The sequence below is a fragment of the Dicentrarchus labrax genome, unplaced genomic scaffold, assembly GCF_905237075.1.
Source record: "Dicentrarchus labrax unplaced genomic scaffold, dlabrax2021, whole genome shotgun sequence".
Lineage (NCBI taxonomy): Eukaryota > Metazoa > Chordata > Actinopteri > Moronidae > Dicentrarchus > Dicentrarchus labrax.
Genome location: NW_026136717.1, coordinates 7,370,820 through 7,393,105, shown reverse-complemented (window position 1 = coordinate 7,393,105; position 22,286 = coordinate 7,370,820). Strand labels below are relative to the sequence as shown.

General features: G+C 42.2%; 1 protein-coding gene across 1 annotated transcript; it reads right to left on the bottom strand.

Annotated features, from left to right (window-relative positions):
* Window positions 1–28: 28 nt before the first annotated feature.
* hspa12b (heat shock protein 12B) lies at window positions 29–20,907 on the bottom strand. Its single transcript, XM_051375342.1, has 15 exons — window positions 20,668–20,907; window positions 18,564–18,975; window positions 16,356–16,419; window positions 15,755–15,837; window positions 14,691–14,815; window positions 14,419–14,605; window positions 14,032–14,136; window positions 13,688–13,804; window positions 11,831–12,008; window positions 7,111–7,197; window positions 5,741–5,845; window positions 5,400–5,658; window positions 5,137–5,240; window positions 2,224–2,414; window positions 29–2,149 (listed from the first exon to the last, which is right to left on the bottom strand). The coding sequence occupies exons 3-15, from the start codon at window positions 16,399–16,401 to the stop codon at window positions 1,676–1,678; spliced, it is 2,061 nt and encodes a 686-aa protein (XP_051231302.1). The 5' UTR covers window positions 16,402–16,419; window positions 18,564–18,975; window positions 20,668–20,907; the 3' UTR covers window positions 29–1,675.
* Window positions 20,908–22,286: the final 1,379 nt, after the last annotated feature.

Sequence of the window (22,286 nt, the reverse complement as noted above, 5' to 3'; positions counted from 1 at the left end):
ATTGAAATAGGGAGAGTAAAACATGGTATATCAGGGGAAGTGGTACAAGTGTTTATTTTAATGTATGGTGGCCATGGATGTTCAAAGTAGGATAATGTAAGATCTTTGTTTTATCATCTTGTAACCTGCAAGGGTAAAAAAAAAAAGAACTGCCATAAGCATGAATACAGTTTATTACAGCATAAAAAAGACTAATGTGACACAACATGATGTCTTTTTCTTTGGGTGCATGTCGTACTTGGTGCCAACACTTCCACCTTTTTAACTCACATTAACGTATACAGTATGTATTTTTATGTATAGAATACATCAGCGATTTACTGCATTTATTACGGTTGGATGACACATTGAAGCTTTTATGTGGTGGTTCATTCTTTACCTTAGAAACAGCAGTTAGACAAACAAAATCTTGACTCGTGGTCCACTTGTTGGCTTTTTCCAGAGCTTTCAACTGCATTTAGCCTGTCTTCCTCAGTTGATGGACTTTACCCAGTTTCCATGGTAATAGCTCAGTTGTATAAAAAGGTCCAGTGTGTAACGTTTAGGAGGATACTTGAGTCACGTGGCAACGTCTAACAAAGACAACAGCAAACTCCATCTGCTGAGGAAGACTGAGCGACATGGTTGAAAGCTCTGGGAAAGGCTAGTAAGTGGACCTTGAGTTGAGATTTTTATGTCAAACATCAAAGCTGGGTTCCTGCTGAAAAGTTGGAACTTGAATTTCCCATTTTTGTACACACAAAGAATAATCTGGAAAATATACAGATAAAGCTCCTGATCTGGATTTGAAAAGACAAAAAACTGAACACTACACCTGAATGTGAATAGGTGACGTACTTTATAGGAAACATGTAAATATAATGCCACAGTTTAGTTGTGTTTTGATGCATCCAGAGAGCTTTTATCATCCAAGATGATTCTCAGCTTGTAGTTGAGTCTTTCCACCGCTGGGTAAGGCACAATCATGTTCACATTAGAAAAACAAAGCTGCAGTCCAGGTAGCTGTTTCAATATCCCGTACATGGATAGAGAAATAGGATTTAAATGAGGTATCAGACCAGAACTCATGAGATATCTCTGTGTAATTCATTATATGACACAAGAGTCTTCATATTAAACGATTAAGATGAGTGAGTTTTACTCTAGGTAGTATAATGCTTTAGGTAGAGTCTCCAGGCAACAATCAAACTTGCAACAAAAGTTGAAATACTACTCGAGGAGGATGAATATTAGAAGGTGTCAGTTCATTGCAGCAGGGATGTGTACTCAGAGTTCATACAAGTGCTCCTCTGCATATTTTTCTAGGCAGGAAATGCCTATGACAGCAACATAGGGTGTGATATGACAAACTCCCCACTGAACCCAGAAGGCAGACAAATGAATGTCTTCTCTTCTGCAGAGAGAGGGCACCCTGCCCGTAAGTCGAGGAGACACTGACAGTTTCTTGAGATGAGTATGAACTTGTGATGGCTGGCGAAAATGTTCCTCTTGGGATGTTACCTACTCTAATGAGCAAATATAAAGCCTAAATGTCTGAATTACAGGATGTGAGTTCCTGTTCTTTCCAAAAAAAACATGTCGCCCACTCCCAAAGTACCGCTTTTTCTACGATTATCATCCCTAAAATCAGTTATTTCTGTGTTTTCCATTCCTTGTCTCCACTTCCTGCTCCTCCTCAGTTAGACAGGAAGTCTATGGAAGCCCGGACGGAGCGGTTAGACATGATGTCAACGGCTGTGACTTTGATCTCCGTGTCTCCGAACTGCATGGTCGCTCTGATCTCTCTTCTCTCTGGGCCTCCTCCTCCTGCTCCTCCCACTGCTCCCGGTAGCGGTAACGGTTCCGGTAGGTCCAAAGTTATCGTCCCACACTTCCTGACTCCAGGGTCGGAGATGTACGTGACATCATCCGACGTGCTGCAGTAGATGTTGATAATGATCTTCCGCTGGCCCAGACGAGCGGGCGTGTAGCTCCTTTTCACGACCTCGCCCAGAGCCACCGACTGGTCGACAGAGACGAAGCGGTCGAGGATGTCGGTGCACCACTCGCGCCCTTCCTTGATGAGGAGTTTGTCCCGTGGGTGGCGCCCCTCCACGAACCGGTTCAAGACGCCAACACCATATGTCAACGGGCATCGACGCACTCTGACCTGTGAGAGAGAGAGGCCGTTAGAACACGTGTGAAAGAATACTAGAGGACTAACAGGTAGTCCTGAGCACTCACCACAGTGGGATCCAACCCGAACAGGACAGCACCCTTCAGTATGGTCAGCCCAACGTCATGGGGGATGATGATGCGACACGTCCGCCCCAGTGCTCTCTGGACCGCTTTCTGTAGCATGGGCGACTCTGCAAAACCACCAACAAGGAAGAGGAAACGCACACCGCGCACCTCCGGCTTTGCCATCAGCTCCTCTGTCGGGACAAAGAAAGAAGGAAGAGCTTTAATATGTTAAACGTTCACTTAATTGGGTTGAATGTTCATGTGAGACGTTAGGGAGGAAAATAAATGACTAAAGAAAAGAAGGAACTGGAGGAGAGGGAATCTAGGAAGTGTCATGGAGGAATGTTGATTACACTTGGTATTTCTTCAATTTGATGCATGTAGAACCCATTCATGCCTTGCAAAGCTAAATGCTACAAAACCAGTGCCTCTTGTTTTGAGTGTGCCACTGGAATGTGACTGATGTAAAAGAGGCTCTCTCCATTTGTCTGCCTTCATTCTGTCCTGACAAGGCTGAAAAACAATGAGGTCACCATCAGCTAGAATAAGGATACTAGGGCCATTATGCCTAAAGTTTGTTTTGTTTGGTCTGAGCCGTAGTTGGAAAGTGCACTCTGTCCATTTACAAGCAAACTCAGATGTGTAATCTACGTGACACAGACTCACAAGTCGCTCACGTAATGGACAGTTTTGGCAGCTTGTCATCCTGTGAGGTCAGAGGTTTGGGCAGTGTGAGAGTCAAAACAAACCCATTTCCCAGATATGCAAGTTAAAGCTGCACTAATGAAAATTTTATATTAACAATGGATCAAATGATTGTGTGGAATGTAAGAGGAGTCGCTCTACCAAGCTTCTGAGCCTCTTTGAGCTCATTGTTTTAGTTTTATTGCCTGCGACTTTACTGTTTTGGTTCAGTCTCCGCGCGCCCATCCAGCTGGTGTCCAGCAGCAGTGGAGCATTTAGCAGCTAAAGAGCCTGATATTATCTGCCTGTAAGAGTTGGTGGAGACCAAAACAGAGCTAAAAGGAGAGATAATATTTGGACTTAAAGTTTTCAGATTGTCAGAAACACGACTCCAAATGAACGCTAATGTTGCTCTGTATCTACTGGATCTGTGAATAAGCAACATCAACTTTAAAATGTGATTATATGTCAACAAGTGGTGGGTTCTGCCCCCAAGTGGCCAAAAATGAACAAAACTGATGAGTGCTGCTTTATGATGCACCTGTCTGAGCATCTTCTTCCACCCACAAAACCTCCATGTTGTGGAGTTGCCACTTTCAGGTACCTCTGTGTATGTTTGACTAATTGCTGTATGTATGACTTAGAGTTGTTCCGATTCCGATACCAGTATCGGGAACGCCTCCGATACTGCCGAACATGCTGGCATCGGTATCGGCGAGTACTGGAGTCCAGACACCGATCGATCCGATACACGTCATTTATTAGAAATAGGAATATATTTACTGGTTTGCTCCGTTAGCTCCGACACAGTTCTTCTTCGCCGCTCTTTAAACAGTTGCGCTGTGCTGCCATCAGCGGCTGCTGTTTTAGAGGGGCGAAGAAGAATTGATCACCTGACACCTGTTAAAAGGAGCTCACGTCAGCGCATCATGTCGGCGGTCTGCAGGACTTTACAGTGGATGTTCCCACCAGTAACACGGCCACAGTCAACATATGCAAAGGAGCAGTTTCGAGGGGAGGCACGAGTGTTGCAAATTTCAACACCAATAAATTAAACACTTAATCAAACATTTGAAGACGTGATGATCATATCACAGCAGAGGCGGACTGGCCATCGGGAGCACCGGGACATTTCCCGGTGGCCAGTCCGCCGACCCGGCCCGGTCGGCGATTACCGATGGTCGGGACCAAAGGCTCGGTTCGGGTCGCGTTTGATTTTGAAATAAACAATCCGTCGTGCGGCTCATTAGGGTATCTGCATCTCTGAAGCTCCCACAGACTGAGCAGCAACGTTGGGAACAAACACACCCCCTCCTCTCTTTTTCTGAGGCTCTCTGTGACAGCACTGCAGGCAGGCACACACACACACACACACACACACACACACACACACACACACACCAAGGTGCGCCCCCGCCCCCCTCCTCTCTCCCTCCTCCCTCACCTGTAGTTCTACATGCTTGAAACATGGAGGGAGATCGACAGCCCAAGAGGAAAGGTGGAGCAGAGAGGGAGAGGCTTAAAAAACTAAAAACACTGACCACAGATCAGCGAAGTGCTGTAAAATAACTGACATGTTTGGCACAACCATAGCCTATCCAGCACGACCAGCTTAATGAGGAGGTTAGTTCCACTTTGTGGAAGCTGATGGGCTAAAACTGACTTAATAAAAGTAATGTTTTAATTTGTAACAAAGGATATTGCAAATTTCTTTCTGTGTGTTTTAAGTTTCCTTGTTTAATGTAACAGAGAATAAACCTACACATCTGCATCTTTATTTAATCTACTACTACACTATTAAATGTGCAGCCTGCACATTAAAAGTGTAGTAGTAAATGAAATAGAATAGAAATTATATGATTTGAGGTTATTGCAGCACAACAGAAAAATTTATTTTGTAGGGGAAAGAAACAGAAAAAGCTGTGTGTGGGTGCATGTGGAGCCTTTGCTTTATTATTTTACACTCTTACATCAGTATTTTGCGTTAATCGGGTGGTGGTGGCCTGGGATGGTATCAAATTCCCGGCCTAATTATTGTCCCAGTCCACCCCTGTATCACAGTCATGCAGGCGTAGTATGATTTTTTTTTTTTTTAACACACTGGTATCGGTACTCGGTATCGATACCCACAGCACGGAATCGGTATCGGGAGGGAAAAAATGGTATCGAGTATCTCTAGTATGACTCTGTCTGTATATATTGTTATATGTCTGTCTTTGTGTTTCTCACCAATGTGTTTGACAATATTGATGATGGTGGGCTGGAAGAGCTCATTCATGGCTTCCTGTGTCAGCCTCAGCATCCCCTGGGACGACCACTTCACTATGTTCATACTGGCACACAGAGGAGAGAGTTTAAATGTTACATGTTACCAACACACTAAATCAATCCATTGTTAAATCAGACTGCTCACACACTCATCCCTCTCTCATAAACACACACACACACACACACACACACACACACACACTCTTCTCCCAGCCCTCACTCACTTGCTCCTCCTCAGTGCGGCCTCCACACTCTGCCCTCTGTGTCTCTTGTAGAAGTCGATGAAAGAGAAGGGCAGGGAGATGTTGAGGGCGTTGGCCCTGCCTGGCGCCGCCGTCCGTTTCCTAGCCTCAAATGCAATGGTGAGGTCCACCCACGCCGCCGGCCGCTTGGCTTTGAAGCTCTGGATGAAGTCCTCGCCAAAGATCTGGCACAGCATGGCTTCGAAGGCCAAGTCTACTCCGACGGCACCATACGGACCGCCTGGAAGAAAAAAAACCACAGCTGTGCAAACTGTAGGAAATATGGTTGTTTTTGTGTTTCAGCAGTTTGTGAAAGTGTGTACCTGAAGCTTTGTAGAGCTCTTTAAGTGTTCCCTGTGGCTGCTCGATCTGATGGACTGTCAGGTCAACTGTTCCTCCTCCACAGTCTGCAACAATATACCTGTCACCTACACAAAGAGTGCACAAACACACACGCATTTTCAAAAAAATCAGTTATTTTTCAGAGAAAAGAAAAACCTGCTTATCAGTTTGATTTCAGGGCCAGGAAATATTTTACACAGAACTATAAGGGCATGATGATCCTCCTGAATTTGTAGGAGGATGATAATGTGTCTTCATTTCTGTGGAATGTCTAAATGTTATGTGTGTGTGTGTGTGTTTCCCCTGAAACTCTTCAACCAGCGGACCCTCAAACATAAACAACCTCCAGACCTCTGCGATTGCTGCCAGTGTGCATTTCTGTGCATGTTTATGATGTGTTCAGCGATAAGAGCTGGTTTTGGTGTAGTTGACCCTGAGCTGAGCTGACCACACCCTTACCACAACAGTAGAGTAGCGAGGTTAGGAAGAGACAGTGCTAGCAACAAAAAAGAACATAAATGAAAAATGGAAGGACTGATGAGAGGACAAAATGCAGCAGGAGGAAGATAAAACAGGGTTTCTTCTCCTTTGGTTTATTTACAGTGCAGAGGCAGAGAGTCCCATGGGCTGGGTCCTTCCTGTGTGTGCACAGGAAAGGGAGCAGAAGGGGTCAGCAGGGGCGCGTGGCTCCTCAGATTGTTGTCATGGCTCAACAGAATGAAAAGGCTGTGTGTAAAACTGGAGAACTGGGTGAGTTTGATTGTCCCTAGTAGGATTTAGTCATCCCATGGCAAACTCCACACTGTGGTTTGTACATTTGGTGGTTGTGAACAGCTGTGTTTGGTAGTTTAAAGTGACAGGGTACAAACCAGTTTATTCTTGGTCCTTTCAAAAGAGATTTGTATTGGTATAATATTTCAACCCTGTTCTTTAAAATTATAAACGTTCTTGAAATGATGACTTTATTCTTGTAACAGACTCTTTTCTTCAAAATATTACTTTTTTCAGATCTTTTTTTCAAATATCAGATCCTGTTTTTTAATACACCACTTTAAACAGGTCCTGCAAACAGTGCAGATATAGCAGATAATAGGTGGAAACAGCAACCACGCTGAACTGAAAAAGTGCAAAGTGAACGCAGAAGGAGGTGATGAAATGCAGGAAGGAAAAGTCAGATTCTGGGGATTTAGAAGTACAAAGTAGGTGTTTTTCCTTCTCACAGTCAGCCTGCTGGGGTTAAATGTCAAAATCATCAATATCTCCGACATGTGGGGTCTGTCTGTCTCTCTCAAACACACACACACACACACACACACACACACACACACACACACACACACACACGCCTTACCAGTCTGTAGCTCTGACCACAGCTCTCCGGTTCCACTCTCCACTAGGAAGGTCCTGCTGTGTCTGGATCGCCTCAACTGCTCCCTTGCTGCAATAAACACACACACAAAGCTAAATACACACAGGTACTCAACATACTTAGCTTTATATAGCTTTGGTATCTGGATACAATCTCTCTTGCACACGCACACTGTTAAATCAGTTCAAAAAGTCACAGTGAGGCAAAAGATAATGGTGCCTATGTTCATACAGGAAACTACGGAAGTCGAGAATGGCCTTGCTTGCAATTATTTTTTTGTTTAGTATCATTATCTTAAGATCACCAGTTTCTCAAAATAACGAGGTAATTTCTCACGGGAAAACAATTTTTGTTATCTCGAGATGACGAGATAATTGTGAAGAATTCGAAAATGAGTGTCCACCTGATTTTGGCCTTCAAGTTCACTCTCATGACTGTCGAGGAGGATTCATAGCTGAACTGAAAATAGTTAACTCTGAGAGTTAATTATTTTCTTGGCAATGTGATGAAATACTGACAAAATACATCAGGAGAAGATTGATGCTCATTAATTAATATAAATGATCTCAAAGATCCCTGTAATGTGCAGATTTTCATTCACTTTTTCCTGGCTGCTGCTTAATTTTGGTAATGAGGACAATGAATGCAAACTGCCACGCTGCATGTCATTCCTTCATGCATTATGTTGAACCAGTGCTACATCTGTAATAAGCCACTATGAATGCTAGCATGGCACTCCTGATCTCTGAAAAAAACGTGTTGTTTTCTTGTGATAACCAGAACCACAAAGCTTGTTTTCTCGAACTTCAAGATAACAGCATAAAAAAAATAAATAACTGCAAACAGGGCTTCCGTAGAAAAACATGGGGATTTTTTATCTTAACTTTAATTGTTGAGAAAATGAGTAGTCAGGAGGATCTACTGGCAGAAATGCAATATAATATTCATATAATCATCTGAAAATAAGAATTGTTGTGTCACCTGAGAATAAGCTGTTTTTGATCAACAAAAGGAGCAGCTCCTCTTCTACGGAGGCCGCCATCTGGAAGCACCATGTGTCTACAGTAGCCCAGAAAGGACAAACCAAACACTGGCTCGAGACAGGGCCTTTCATAAATTTTAAAAGTTTTGTGGCCACCATAATTTCTCCTACACGCTTGGTTGAGGTGAGTGGTTTCATTTACTTGCAATCTGCAACTTCACCACTAGATACCACTAAATCCTACATACTGGACCTTTAAGATAATTGGCTTAACTGCAATATTTTCTATTCAAACTGAAAATTTTAAATCAAGTTAGTGTACAGTGAAATACTGTGTCCATCTTTCTGCTTCAGGGGTATAGCATGGATTTCTGGGTCCCAGGGGCACAAGTAGGAGTTCCCCCTGAAATTGCTCTGGGACAAGGTTTTCTAAACAAAAAAATCAACTAGAATTTTTCTTTCTAGCTGTGGGCCCCAAGAGTCATCACCACCTTTCACCACCTTGCACTGCATTCAAAAAATTTTTGTCTTCCTGTATAAACACGCTGTAGGGTCAGACACTTTGTCTTATGTTTAACTAATGCTCAATGCAAACCGGCTCAAGAAAAACATAAACATCCTCACTTTCATCTGAATGAAGATAAATGTTTTTAATTTATACTACAGATTGTATATTTGTAGAATATTTAAACAAGTTTCATAATGAGGTCCTGGCATTTACCCACTGAGGAGTATAAAGTCGTTCAATCCAAGTAAAACAAGAAAAACAGACCAAAACCAGTCATAATGTTTTTGCGTGACAGGAGCAATTTGTTGGAAATGAAGAATACGCTCGCATTTTACATTTTTCTTCGTTCTCAACATGCAAACCTGCCTGACTGTGTATGACTGAGTATGAATGGGGGCCAATAAAAACAGAACACACTCAAGAATACAAAAACCTGACAACCTGTTTGACAGAGCCAATACACTTAAAGGACTCCATACACGCAAGTGAACCCACAAAATGAGACATAATGGCTTTAAGATGAGAAATAATTACAGATCAAAGAAGCAAAAAAAGGGTGTTTGAAAAAATTGTATATTTTTGCATGTTGCTTTTAATAATACAACCTCTTTGGCGGGGCTGTGGGGACAATGTGGTCCATGAGGTAAAAGTGTGTGTGTGTGTGTGTGTGTGTGTGTGTGTGTGTGTGTGTGTGTGTGTATGTGTCGTAAGTCATAGGTTTGACAGTCCGAAGTGAAGTGTTTGTATAATGTAGGTAAAAGTGCTTATTACTAGCTTCCCGCAGACCCCATGAGTGCTACACACCACAAAAATTAGAATAAGTAGAGTAAAGGATAAAAAAAAAGAAATAAAGAAAGATTGACTAAAGATTATAAACTTATTGGGCAACAATGAAGACATTGTCTTGAAAGCAAGTACAGTTGTTTTAAGGCCGTGGATGACGCAGGAGGTAATGTATGTGCGTCTGTGTGTGAGTGTGTGTACGTGAGTGTGTGTCTTTGCAATGGGGGTGATGAATAAAATGCAAGTCTGGAAACCATTTACAACTATTTGAAACTGCAGAAAAGAAAATGTATGTATGTGTGTGTGTGTGTGTGTGTGTGTGTGTGTGTGTGTGTGTGTGTGTGTGTGTTGTGTGTGTTAATGACTCCCTGGTGCTATCTTTGGACACGAAATGAGGTGGAAGAAAAGCTAAAGATAGTAAAAACCATGACCGTGATGCCAAGTGTGTGTGTGTGTTTGTATTGTGGTCTGTGTCTGCAGAGTCCTCGCAAAGTGTACGACCTGGCAAAAGAAAGTCACACTGGGAAAAGAAAGAAAAATGAATGTTAGGGAATCTGAAGGAGAGGGAGAATGACAGGCCAGGAGGGGGTGAGATCATAGTCTCACTGCACCTTGTTTCAATTACAATATCCTGTGTTTAGTGTGTGTCTTTGTGTGTGTGAATTTTCTTTGTGTGTGTGTCACTGACTGGATATGTATAAGTGGGCCTGTGCGGGGGATTTTGGACGGCAAGTTCGTTCGCTGAATAATGCATCAGTCTCCTTTTTCCCAGCCTGAAATCGCTCTTTGTTCCTGCGCTGCAATTTAGTAGCATTTTCCTGTTGCTGTTACAAACACAAATGTTTTCAATGCAACTTTAATGTAGAGTAGTAATAATTCATTTCAAGTTGTCACTTTTGTCCTTTTATCTTGAAAAGTTATACACTTGTATAAGCTTGTTGATCCACAAGGAGTTGCTGGTATAGGAAGTATTTTTTCCCCACCGTAAATTCTCATGTGAAAGTTTTCTTTTAAACTGCACTATTCAATACTTAATGTAAACAATGGGTCAAATGACTATATAAGAAGTTGCTTGTACATCAAGCCCACAGAGAGTTATCGACCCAACTCTGCAGTTCCCCTCAGCTCTATGGAGTGTTTTAGCATCTTTCAGCTCATTGTTTTGGTTTTCTCGCCCGCAACTTTACTATTTTGGTCCACTCTCTTCGCTCTCATCAGTGTCGTTTTCAGTCTCAATAGGCCACTGTTTTCAGCACATGACACATACATGGGAGTAGAGCATTTAGCGTCTAATGAGCCACATATGTTCTTCACAAGAGGAGACCAAGACAGAGGTGGAAGGTGAATATTAAACTTACATTATTTAGAACTCGTCTTTAAGTAAATACTAATGTTGCTCTGGATATGTAAAGAAGGATGCGTTCACCAAATCAACTTTATAACGTGATAATCTGACTGTGTTTACAGCTGGTAGTGCTGCCTCCAAGTGCTATAAAGTGCTGAAGAAAAAGCCCAGCTCAAATTAGAGCTGTAGCTGTTCCTCATTGCAACTGTGAACAGAACTCTGTGCCTTCTAGTTTCTCTAGTCATCCAAAATTGACTCAGAACATGAAAAGGAACTGATGTAAAGTACAGTGTTTTTACAAAGGGTAAATGTTAGTTTCAACTCACCTTTAGTTGCAAATGCAACAAGATTTGAACTCCTTTGTACAGTTTGAGTCATAGTTGACTTCTCCTATTACATTTGAATGTGAACAGGTCTGTACTTTTGACTTAGAAGAAAGAACCAGATATCTTGCAACACAGCTTCTCATCTTTTGTACTGATTATTCAACCAGAAGATATACTTATACTTATGCTCATATTTCATGCCCTCTAGTCAGTGCAGAAAATTAAATACCCAAAACAACCCCTGCAGCTTTGCAATAATGAATTAAAAAGCATTGCTGCCACAAAATACATATAAGATATAGGATACTTATTATTATAATATATTTTTTTCTGCTCTACATGAGACACATGGTTCGTGTACACCCCCCCAACCCACACACACACACACACACACAGTACACAACTGCAAAGTCATGAGTAAAAACCACAAATAGTATCTGAAGTCACATCTTTACCCTCAGTGCTCTCTCTTTCTTTCACACACACACAAACACACACACACACACACACACACACACACACACACACACACACACACACACACACACACACACACACACACACACACACACACACACACACACACACACGCAGCAAAAACCACAATCCCCAAGTGAAGTCAAACAACAACATTTCCAAGAACACAATGTGGTTTCATGCTTATGCTAATGAAAAAGTCTACAAGAAGAAGACACACAGAAAAAAGTACACACACACACACACACACACCCACACAAACCACTCTCTTTCTTCACTACCTTGTCTGAAGCTGGAGTCGAAGGGCTGGGAGCCCTCCAGATCTAGGCCATTTGTGATTGGCTGCAAGCTCAGGTCAATCACCTGGTGGAGGCGGAGCTTACGGCAGTAAATGGACGCAGCCTCGGGTTCCAGAGCGATGAGGAGCTGCTCGGGACAGTCGGGAGCCACCAGACCAGCCTGGAGGAGAAAAGAGAGGGAGAAATTTACAAGCAGAATTTTATGATCCTGCTGTGCTCTTGATTGTACTGAGATACTAAAGAGACAGAGAAAGTTAAACATAGATGTAAACTCTGCTTTGGTGCATATATAGGCCTATATTTAGTGCACGCCTTCCTATGAGGAGTTGGTATATAGTATAAGAATTAGGCTTAATGTATTGGGAGTAAAGTTGAGTGTCTGGAATGATGTGTGTGTGTGTGTGTGTGTGTGTGTGGTGTGTGTGGGGCAGGGCGGGGGTCTGGACACCTCTTCCTGTGTTTGTACGCCGGTCTCCCTCATTGTTCACTTCTGATGACATCATCACCAGCAGGAAGCACACACACCCCAATGGCCTCAAGCTGGGAGCCAGTACAGGGTGTGTGTCAATGTGCATATGAAAGTGTGAATGCATCAGACTATTTATGTATGTGGCCGGGTGAGTGAAGGGCAGATGAAAGATAATGATTAACAAATTGAAAATTCTGTGTGTGTGTGTGAGAGAAAAGTGAACAGAGAGAGAACAAGAATGACGAAAGCATGACATTAAAAGTAAAAGGTTGTACAGCCTCTCCCAGGGACTATTGCGTAGTACACATTCACAATCACACACACACACACACACACACACACACACACACACACACACACACACACACACACACAGGTTCATTCATTTTCATTGATTTGCGATGTGACAGGACCCCCTGCATTCCTATCCATGTGCGCACACTTCCTACAAGTCATTGTGACATGTACAGTACAGCGAGGGGGAGTGTGTGGTGGGAAGATATTCAGGGAAAGTGCAGCGTTGTGTGTGTGTGTGTAGTAAGTGATCCATGGGAAAATTAATCAGACAGTCTTTATCTAATGCATTAAACACTGCCTTTCTTTCCATCTCCCTGTTGTTCTTCCTCTCCCTCTGTCACACACACACACACACACACACACACACACACACACACACACACACACACACACACACACACACACACACACACACACACACACACACACACACACCGTTTTAGTCCTACAACATGAAACTATAGTTACAATAATATACTTGCAGCTAATCATGACTAGTCTTTAGACTTTCAAAACCACAAATCTCTAAAATCTCAGTTGTTCATGCAAAAAAAACAGCCCTTTTTTTGTTTGAAATTCAGCGGCTTTTTAGAGAGTAGAAGAAAATATAAAATGTTTTTGATTTCCAGAGGGGGAACTGTGTTACAGCAACACAAAAAAGACAGAAAAGTAATTTTTTAAATAAAAAAAAAAGAAAACTACACCACAAATTCAACCTTAAACTAAAGGAGCAGTGTGTAGGATTGCAACTAACTGAACACTGCTTGCTTCTGTGTTTGACAACATGGGAATGAAGACGGGCTGTGAAGTGTGCAAGAGAAACTACAGTGGCCACAAAAGGCCTTATCTACAGCCAGTGCTTAGTTCTTCACAGAAGGCGACTGGCGGCGTCTGTAGACATAAACGTTCATTCTAAGATAATAAAAACACAATGATTCCTATATTCAGGTGATCACACACTGAAAACATTCTCCTAAATGTTACACACTGGTCCTTTAAATATAAAAGATTTAAGTTAAGTACATCTAATGCTGGATTTATGTATGTGTCAATGTGTGTGTGTGTGTTCCTACGAGGTATGCAGCCTCTCTCATGAACTGTTTGGCAGGTTGTCTCCACACAGCAGGGACGGTGATGACCCATCTGATCTCCTCTCCTTCCAACACTGAAGACGACTGGTCCTTCACCTCCTGAAGCAGAATCAATGAAGCACTTTTTTTGGTAACTAAAGATATGAGCTTCCATCAAAGCAAAGCACTCTATGGGTTACATGAGCTAAGTAAGTGTTCATATATATATATATATATATATATATATATATATATATACATATATATATATATAAGCCGTATCCCAAAAAAAATCACACACATAAAAGCAGCTTACTGCAATCATAAACTGGGGCTTTAACGTGTACCTTTAGAGCGTGTTCCCTGAAGAAGTGCAGGGCGTGAGCAAACACTTCGATGGCCCTGACCCTTCGACCATTGACCGCCTCCAGCTCCGTCTCCATGGTGAGGTCCTGCAGCAAACACAGGACCGAAACTGCTGAAACACTGCTGCAAGAACAATTCCTCTTTCTGATGCTTGAAATCTTAAAGAGGTAATCTGGGAATTTAGTATTGCGCTTCCATAAAGTTGGAAGACGTGAGAAACAGAGTTGAAAAAAAACAAATGGTCAAAATTGAAGCTGCAGATGCCAAGATATTAGGGTTCATTTGTACTTCTCATGACTAATAGATTGATCTGGATGTGTAAAATTGGCTTTATGTCACCACCAGTTGATTCTTCTGATCTCTCTTACACTTGTGCTGTGGATCTTCATCTTGAACTTATCAAAGTAGAGCCAGTGCCGGGCCTCCTCTGGGTCCAGGTCGTGGTAGAAGTCCCGGGCAGCAAACCCAAAACTGTGGAACCGCAAATCAGGAGTCAGCAGCAGACACGTCGGGCTCTTCTGATTGGCCACCCCAGGGTCGCCGCCCTCCCAGCGCCTTTATTGATTGGAGGAATAAGGTGTCAAGGGTAGAAAATAATTGAATATAATAGAATTGAAAGACCAAAATCGCAAATTCTTACTTCATCATGTGTATGGCTTCTGAGTCCTGTGTGAAGCTGAAGGCGTAGCCGCTGGAGGTTGTCCCAAAGTCTATCGCTACGACAACTGAGAAGGGACAGGCCATCCTGGGTCTGACCTCCACCCTCTGAGAGAGAGAAAGAAGGCCAGAGAGAGAGGGAGATTAACAGATGAACTTATAATCACTCCTGTACTCATTCATCTCTTTCCTGTTTGTGAAATTTGGTGCAGACATTAATGTGTCCCTCAAGATAACATATAAAGACTTTCCTTTATCTAGTGCCATCACCAGGTCAAAGTTTTAATCTGTCCATTATACTTTGTTTTATGACTTAATACTAAAAACTGATATTCCTATTACCCTTAGCTGTTTAGCATGGAAGCCCTGAAAAGCAAGTGAAAAACAAAATTCATGTTTTCACAGATAAAGAAAGTATATATATATATATATATATATAGAAAATAATCCTAAAAAATATTTTTTTCATAGATGCAGAAAATTAAGAACCTATAAAATATGCTACTCAAAAAAAACATTTCACAGGTGAAAAAAAAAACTTGCCTTTCAGGGCTTCCATAGTTAAGTGCAGATTAGCAAACATTAGCTATCCCTATCACAGATTCAATGGGCTAATGTTAATGTTTTTGTCTGGAAAATGGGCATGGGTGGGATTGAACGCCTCTTTCATTTCAGTAATAACTAGTTTCTATCAGTGGAAACAGCGTAGAGTTATAAGGTTGGCTTTGAAATCAGAAGCTGTTTTTCATGGACTATACTTTTTCTCCATTAGTACTTGTGAGAGTTAGCACCAAAGTGTATATATTTCTTCCCCACAGTCTTTATTGGCTCCTTGTTTTAATCCTACACTTCACTTAAAACTGTGAGTGTAAGTGTTATTATAAACCACTAATAACAGTGAGAAGTGGATGTGGGTTTACAGGTCATGTTTAAGAGCTCTATATAAAGAAAATAAGTAGAAAGAGGAAAGGGTGTGTAGGAGTGTCTGTGGTAAGTGTCTGTGGTAAGTGTGTGTGTGTGTGTGTGTGTGTGTGTGCGCGTAGTTACCGGTGAGGGCGAGGGTGTGAGCGGTGTAATGCTGCAGTCATTTCTAGCTGTGGCAGGTGACGAAGGGGCTGATAAATGATCACCTGGGAATTAATGGAGAAGAGAAAGAGAAATGTAACGATAACGTAGTGGTGGCTAACTATTCAAATCTCACTATTAACATATCTCAGCATTGGAAAAGCGCCACACGTACTTCACTGGAAAATAAGCAGAATAGCCAAAAAAATCAGTGTGTTTGATGCGATATGCAGCCATGTGAAAACTCTCTTATCAGAAGGAAAGAGCCATTATCGGACTTACTATTAGGTGCTGATACTAACATACATGTACACATGCAGAAAAACACCTTATTTTTCACCCTGAGGGTGAGTGAGTTTGGGCGTAAACACACTTGACCTGAAGCTCCCTGTTGAAGATGTGAAATTGAATATTTGTGATGAACCGGAATGACTGGTATGTAACTGGAATTTGACATGAGTAATATTCCCAGGTGGGAGAGGGACATGGAAAGGTCAACATGTTCATGCTCCAAAAGATAAGAGAGAGGGAAATTACCAGGTTGCCATAGCAATGCACTACTGCAACTCCATGCGTGTCTTACCAGGTATCTGCAGGCTGTTGGGGTCTGGCTGCACCACGTCAGCCATCTTTACAGGAGCCAGGGTCTGCAGAGAAACACCCCATCATGATGCATATAGAATAATTAATGAGGGGAACATGCTCTATGGTTTCCACTTTATCATCAGTATGGAGTTTATTTGTGTTGTAGTTTATAGAACTGGACCTGGCAGCAGATCAGGCATGATTTGTCCCGAATTAAAGGTCTAAATAATAATTTTGCATCCTTTTTTAATTCACTGTTATTTGTATAGCGCCAATTCATAACAGCCTTTTAAATAAAAACAGCTGGAATTGAGGCTGGAGAGAGTCAAAAACACAACAGTTGAGAGGTATAAATAAAACCAATAAATTAAAAGATATTAAAATGATCCATAGAGCAGAGGGGTACAGCAGAGTCTTACCCTAACCCTGTGATAATTTTCTATTAATAAGAATATAAATTAGTGCAGGTTTAAGTAATTAACTTGGGTGGACCAATCATATTATACGTCCCATATGCAAGCACAATAAAATGGAGAAAGTGATAGCTCAGTGGTTAGAGATAGGCGGTTGTGATCATCCAAACTCACTCCCTTATTCACACATTCACTATTCCCTACATAATAATGGCTCAGCGCTTAGCACTGTTGCCTAACAGTAACAAGCTCCTGAGTTGGATTCCTGGTCTTTCTTGAGGTTGCATGTTCTCCCCGTACGTGTGTGAGTTTCTACAGGGGGGTCCAGTTCCCCCCACCCTAATCCTCCAGTCAGTGGCCTCTCCAATATTTGGGATGGGTTAAATGCAGAGGACAAATTTTGATATGTGTTGTATTATGTGACAATAAAGTTGATTTGATAAAAAAAAACTAATGATAAATTATTTACTTCGTATTCAGCAGGAAAATTAAAAAATAGGACACTAATTGATCAGTGTTGTTTTTTCCCCATCAGTGCTGGGTGAAGCACATATTTTACACAGATAACTCAGACCTTAGATACAATGGCGTAAGATAAGTGCAATAGGTAGAGAATAGAGAGTTATTTTGGAAACACTTAAGATATTCATCAGCCAGAGAAGTAAAGAAGACTCACCTCTTCCACTGCAACTGTCACACACTTAAACCTCCAGCTACTGAAACTGCTCAGAGGCTAATGACTGATGCATTAGGGAGTGGTAGCATGGGGAAGTATATGAATCCAAATATCTGCAAAATACGGTGTATGTAAACACTATATGGCTTTAACGTGAGACAAACCTTTTGTCTGGGTTAAGTGTGTGTTCAATTTGTTTTATTCTTAAAGTCCTAATTAGTGAGTTGTCTCTACTGACTGTACGTCCATGTGCACATGTATCTACTTTGTGTGTATGTGTGTTATGTTTTCATTGGCTTGTGTGTGTGTGTGTATTGTATTGCAACACTGGGGCTCATTGGATCAGTCTGTGCTCTAAGCCAAGATCAAACTAAACAGATGAGTGCAATGAAACAAAGATGTGTTTGTTAAAATCCCTTTCTGTGAGTGTGTTCGACTGAGAAAGTGAGAGAGATAAAAAGAAGTTAGTTTGACATCCTTTCTTTGCGTACGTGCGTGCAACATCTGTGTGCATTTATTCAAGCATGTGCATGAAACATTTGAACATAATGTGTGTGAGTGTGTGCATCATTGGCTTTCTTTCCCAGAGTCTGTCCTTGCTATTTGATGATAAAACCAGAGAGAGGATGAAACTCCACATCTCTCCCTTGCTTCATCTGTCTTTTCTTTCCTTCTTTCTGCAGTGGATGATTTACCCCCCCCCGCCCGTGCCCGTCCGTTCTTTTCTTCTCTCTCTCGTTCTCAGACACACGACTTCGATCTAGTAGGGGATCAGCAGAACAAGCAACTCTAACTCCCCTGAGACGTTACATTAGGGGCAGATTGTGCAACACGCTCCACTTTTATGTGCCATTAACAATAGAACTCTCACTTTGAAGCATATGGAGAAATTTTGTAAACATTACTGGCAGACTTACTGGCAAGACAGGCTTTAGTAGTGCTCATTATCATGCAGCTTCGTCCATTAATGCAAAATAACACACACATGCAAGTTTATAGTTTAGAAGCTACATTTCATAGATGCCTTTGTCCAAAACATCTTCTAAAAATGCCTTCAACCTCCATAGGAACATGTCATCTACACTTAAAGCAACTTTTGTTATGAATATTAACTCACCTCTTTGTATGCTGTTGCAACACTATGTCCTTGTCCTGTTTTTTTGCCTCTCTGAAAGTATTCCCAAACTCTGGAGTTTGGCTGTCCGAAGTTTGGAATCCGCCTCCAAAGAGAAGATGAGAGAGAGATGGAGAAGAGAAGAACAGGAGGAAACTGAGCCTGGATACAAGAGGATGCTTTTCTAGAAAATCCCTTGTTATAAATGTGAGACTACCCAGCTGACTTGCAGGCAGATTTCCCAAAACTGGAACCAGAAGAGCCGTGATGAATGGAGAGACCAGTTGCAAACCTAAAGGAAAAGGACTCCTACTCTCTTCTTCTTCTTCCGAGAAAATCCCAGCTTTTCCTAATGAGGTTCTGAGTTGGATCTGTAGTTCTGTCTCTCTGCAGCCGAGCTCACTGCCTCTCCGCTCTGCACAGGAATGTCAGAGAAAAGTGGTGACACACACACACACACACACACACACACACACACACACACACACACACACACACACACACACACACACACACACACACACACACAAGTTGCATTAGTGGGAGGGCTGTGACAGCGCATAGTGGGGGAATGCTGGGGGATTTACCTCACTGGGAAACTGCTGTGTGTGTGTGTGTGTTGGAGGCTGAGGGTGGAGTATTCCTGAGCAGGCAGTGTATCCCAGTAAAGTCATTTTGCCCTCTCTTTCCCCTCCCACTCCTCCATATGTATCCTTCCTCTGTTTAATTATCTCTTCCTGTCTTCCTCTTTTCATCTCGTCCTCTCTTCACATGCTGCTGCTTTCTTTTAATTTTTTTCTTTCGTTGTCTCCTTCCACTTCTTTGTCTTTACTGCTTTGCTTTCTTCGTTACTGCAGCTACTCCCTTAACCTTTCGTAACATTTATGTGCAACTTTCTGACAAAAGCAGGAAACAGCCAGGTGTGTTCAGTCAACCTAAAACAAACGATAAACTTTATTCCACTGCTCCCTTTTTTTTTCTGTGCACACCTCTTGAGTCGGTCAGTTTAAAGGAGTAGTTCTACTTTTTCAAAATAGAGATCCGTCCATTCAGTATGAAACGACAGCAAGCAGCTGCTTAGGTTAGCTCAGCTTAAAGACTGGAAATGAAGGAAACCTTTATCTGTCCACAATCCGCATACCAGTTTGTCATCTTTGGACAGACAAAGCTAGGTTTCTTGTGCTAATAGGAACGTGCTACTGGGTGTAGTGTTTATCCTACAAGAAAGCAAAATAGAAGGTAGAAAGCATGTTTCCCAAAATGTCCAACAATTCCTATACTGACAGTCACTTTAATAGTTAAACTGCATTTGCTCCAGTGTGTAGATTTGTATGTGTGGGTCTTGAGGTCCACATTAATGCTGCCGGGATCTGATTTCTCCCCACTAGAGCTATGATTGAAAGCATACATTAACCCCCAGTGTTTGCACGCACACACACACACACACACACACACACACACACACACAGAGAGAGACAAGCAGGCCCCACTCCCAATGGGCAGAGGAAGTCAGACCTCTTGAGTATGTAAAAGAAAAGGCCTCTGGTATATACACACACACATCCACATACACTCAGTCTCCTTGTCAGATTTCTAAATCGAATTAGGCTTTGTGTGTGTGTGTGTGTGTGTGTGTGTGTGTGTGTGTGTGTGTGTGTGTGTCTGGAAGCCATTACCTGGCATGTCTCCCCATGCTGCCCAAAAAACCAAGAGGCCCCATATGAATCCTGCCATCACCTCTCTCTTTCTCTTTCTTTCTTTCACTTTATTGCCTCTTTTATTGTTCTGTCCCTTCTCTGCTTTATAGGCCATTCTTCTCTCCTTTCTCTTGCATCTTTCTTTGTTAAATAACGTTATTTGATCCCTTAACCGCATTAATTGGATCCAGTTAATTGTCTAATTACTAATAATGCCAGTCGGGAGGCAGTTTGCTAGCAAACCTGGACTTTTCAGGATTTTTGACACCTACATTTGGCAATCAGCTTCGTCCTAACCTGCATTAGACCTGCTTAAACTCACTAGGGAGGCCGAGGTCAAGCTTCTCCATCACTTCGGTGACACAAAGCTATGAAATAGATCTTGAGTCGTGAACTAGATGCAGCCTCACCCTTCTCCTTGGAAATCCAGACGCAGGAAGCCCAACGCAGGAAGTGATGGAGTCAGGTGACAGGAAGGAACCCCTGTACGGCATTCCTCTCATGAATTCCACATTATCTCTGAGACCCTGGAAGTCCTTGAGTGACGGAAACACACCCATAACATACACATGCACGCAAACACACACACACACACACACACACTGTTCGTCCTCCAGCTCCTCTAAAAAAGATCACAGTCTCAACCGCAGCCTGAGTGAGAACCTGTTACTTCCCCTCCAGATAGCATCAAACGCCAAACTGTGGATGCAAAAACGTCACATAACACTAAATTTAGGAATATTGGAATACCTTCATTGCTTTATGTCAACCACAACATCAATTAGCCTATATGTTCAGTGCATGATAAAGCCACAGTTCATGCTTTATTTGCTTTGTTGCTGTGAGTCAGATGCTAATAATGGTGCCACTCTCATCTCTGTACAGTGCATATGCAGCTACAGCTAGCAGACAGCTAACTTAGCTTAGCACAAAGAGTGGAAACATGGATAAACAGCTAGACTGGTTCCAGCCCATCAGTACTTCTGAAGCTAAACTAATGCTAAATGGCTGCTGGTGCTAAATCCATATTTACCCTCAGACATAAAAGTCCATATATAGGCATTACGCTTTTCATCAATGGCAGTTCGTGATCTGTATTTGTGATTGCCAAACCAATCTCAGCTCAAGGACCTTAGAGGTGGCCAGAATGATGAAAATGTTGAACGTCTATAATTCCATTACCGTGGCTTCTGATAAGGAGAGATGTGGTCAAAAGCTCCAGAATAAACAACTCGAGCTGTTTCCTGATCTGGCCTTTCAAACAGCTGTGATAGATGTTCTGCACAATCACACTTTCGCCGAGATGAATGATGAACGATGATTATGCAGATCCACTCAGCATGCATTAATATTGTAGGTTATAAAGTGGTAATAATTATAAAACCTCCCCTTCAAATAAATCTTCTTGCACAAGTACTGGTGGACTGTTTGCACAATTTTTCAAGCAAACATGTTAAACACACGAGGGGCCCAGAGTCTGAACATGCGAGTGTAAAACACACAGGGGAACTATTAGAGCATGTTCTGTGTAACCCCGTGTTTTCTGAAAGGTCTCTGGAACAAGTACGTAGCTGGAATATATTTCCACGTTCACCGAAGTCCTTGTTAAAATCGAACATATTGTAGGCCTGTTGCTTACTGGAGTGTTAACAGCACCTCAGTGGTGAGTGTTAACAGGGCCTCAGACTATAAGCACTCGTGCGTGCCCCAATATTGAGTTTGTGCAGAGAATAATAAAGGTAACATAGTACGTTTGAGCTCGTGCTAACGTGCCACTTCCTCCTCATGTGCATGCGAGGGTGTGTCTTATGTTTCAGTGTGTATACGCGTGCATGTGTCTGTGTAAGTGGCATTGGATAAACTCACCGGTGGGGTGGGGACCCAGGGCCACAGGAAAGGCTGGGGTAGAAGATACACACTCACACACACATACACACACTCATATTAAACATGGCTGCCCTCTGACATCAAGTCTGGGCTATTGTGTAATAATAAAAAAGAAAGGGAGGGCAAGGGAGAGAGAGAGGTA

What these genes read in the sequence shown, in the direction of transcription:
- hspa12b (XM_051375342.1), bottom strand. Translation starts at nt 16,401, where the DNA reads ATGGCTGACGTGGTGCAGCCAGACCCCAACAGCCTGCAGATACCTG. An exon ending in GAAGCCATACACATGATGAA is followed by an intron (nt 14,606 to 14,690) that starts GTAAGAATTTGC and finishes CAATCAATAAAG; the next exon opens with GCGCTGGGAGGGCGGCGACC. An exon ending in TGAAGATCCACAGCACAAGT is followed by an intron (nt 14,137 to 14,418) that starts GTAAGAGAGATC and finishes TGTTTGCTGCAG; the next exon opens with GACCTCACCATGGAGACGGA.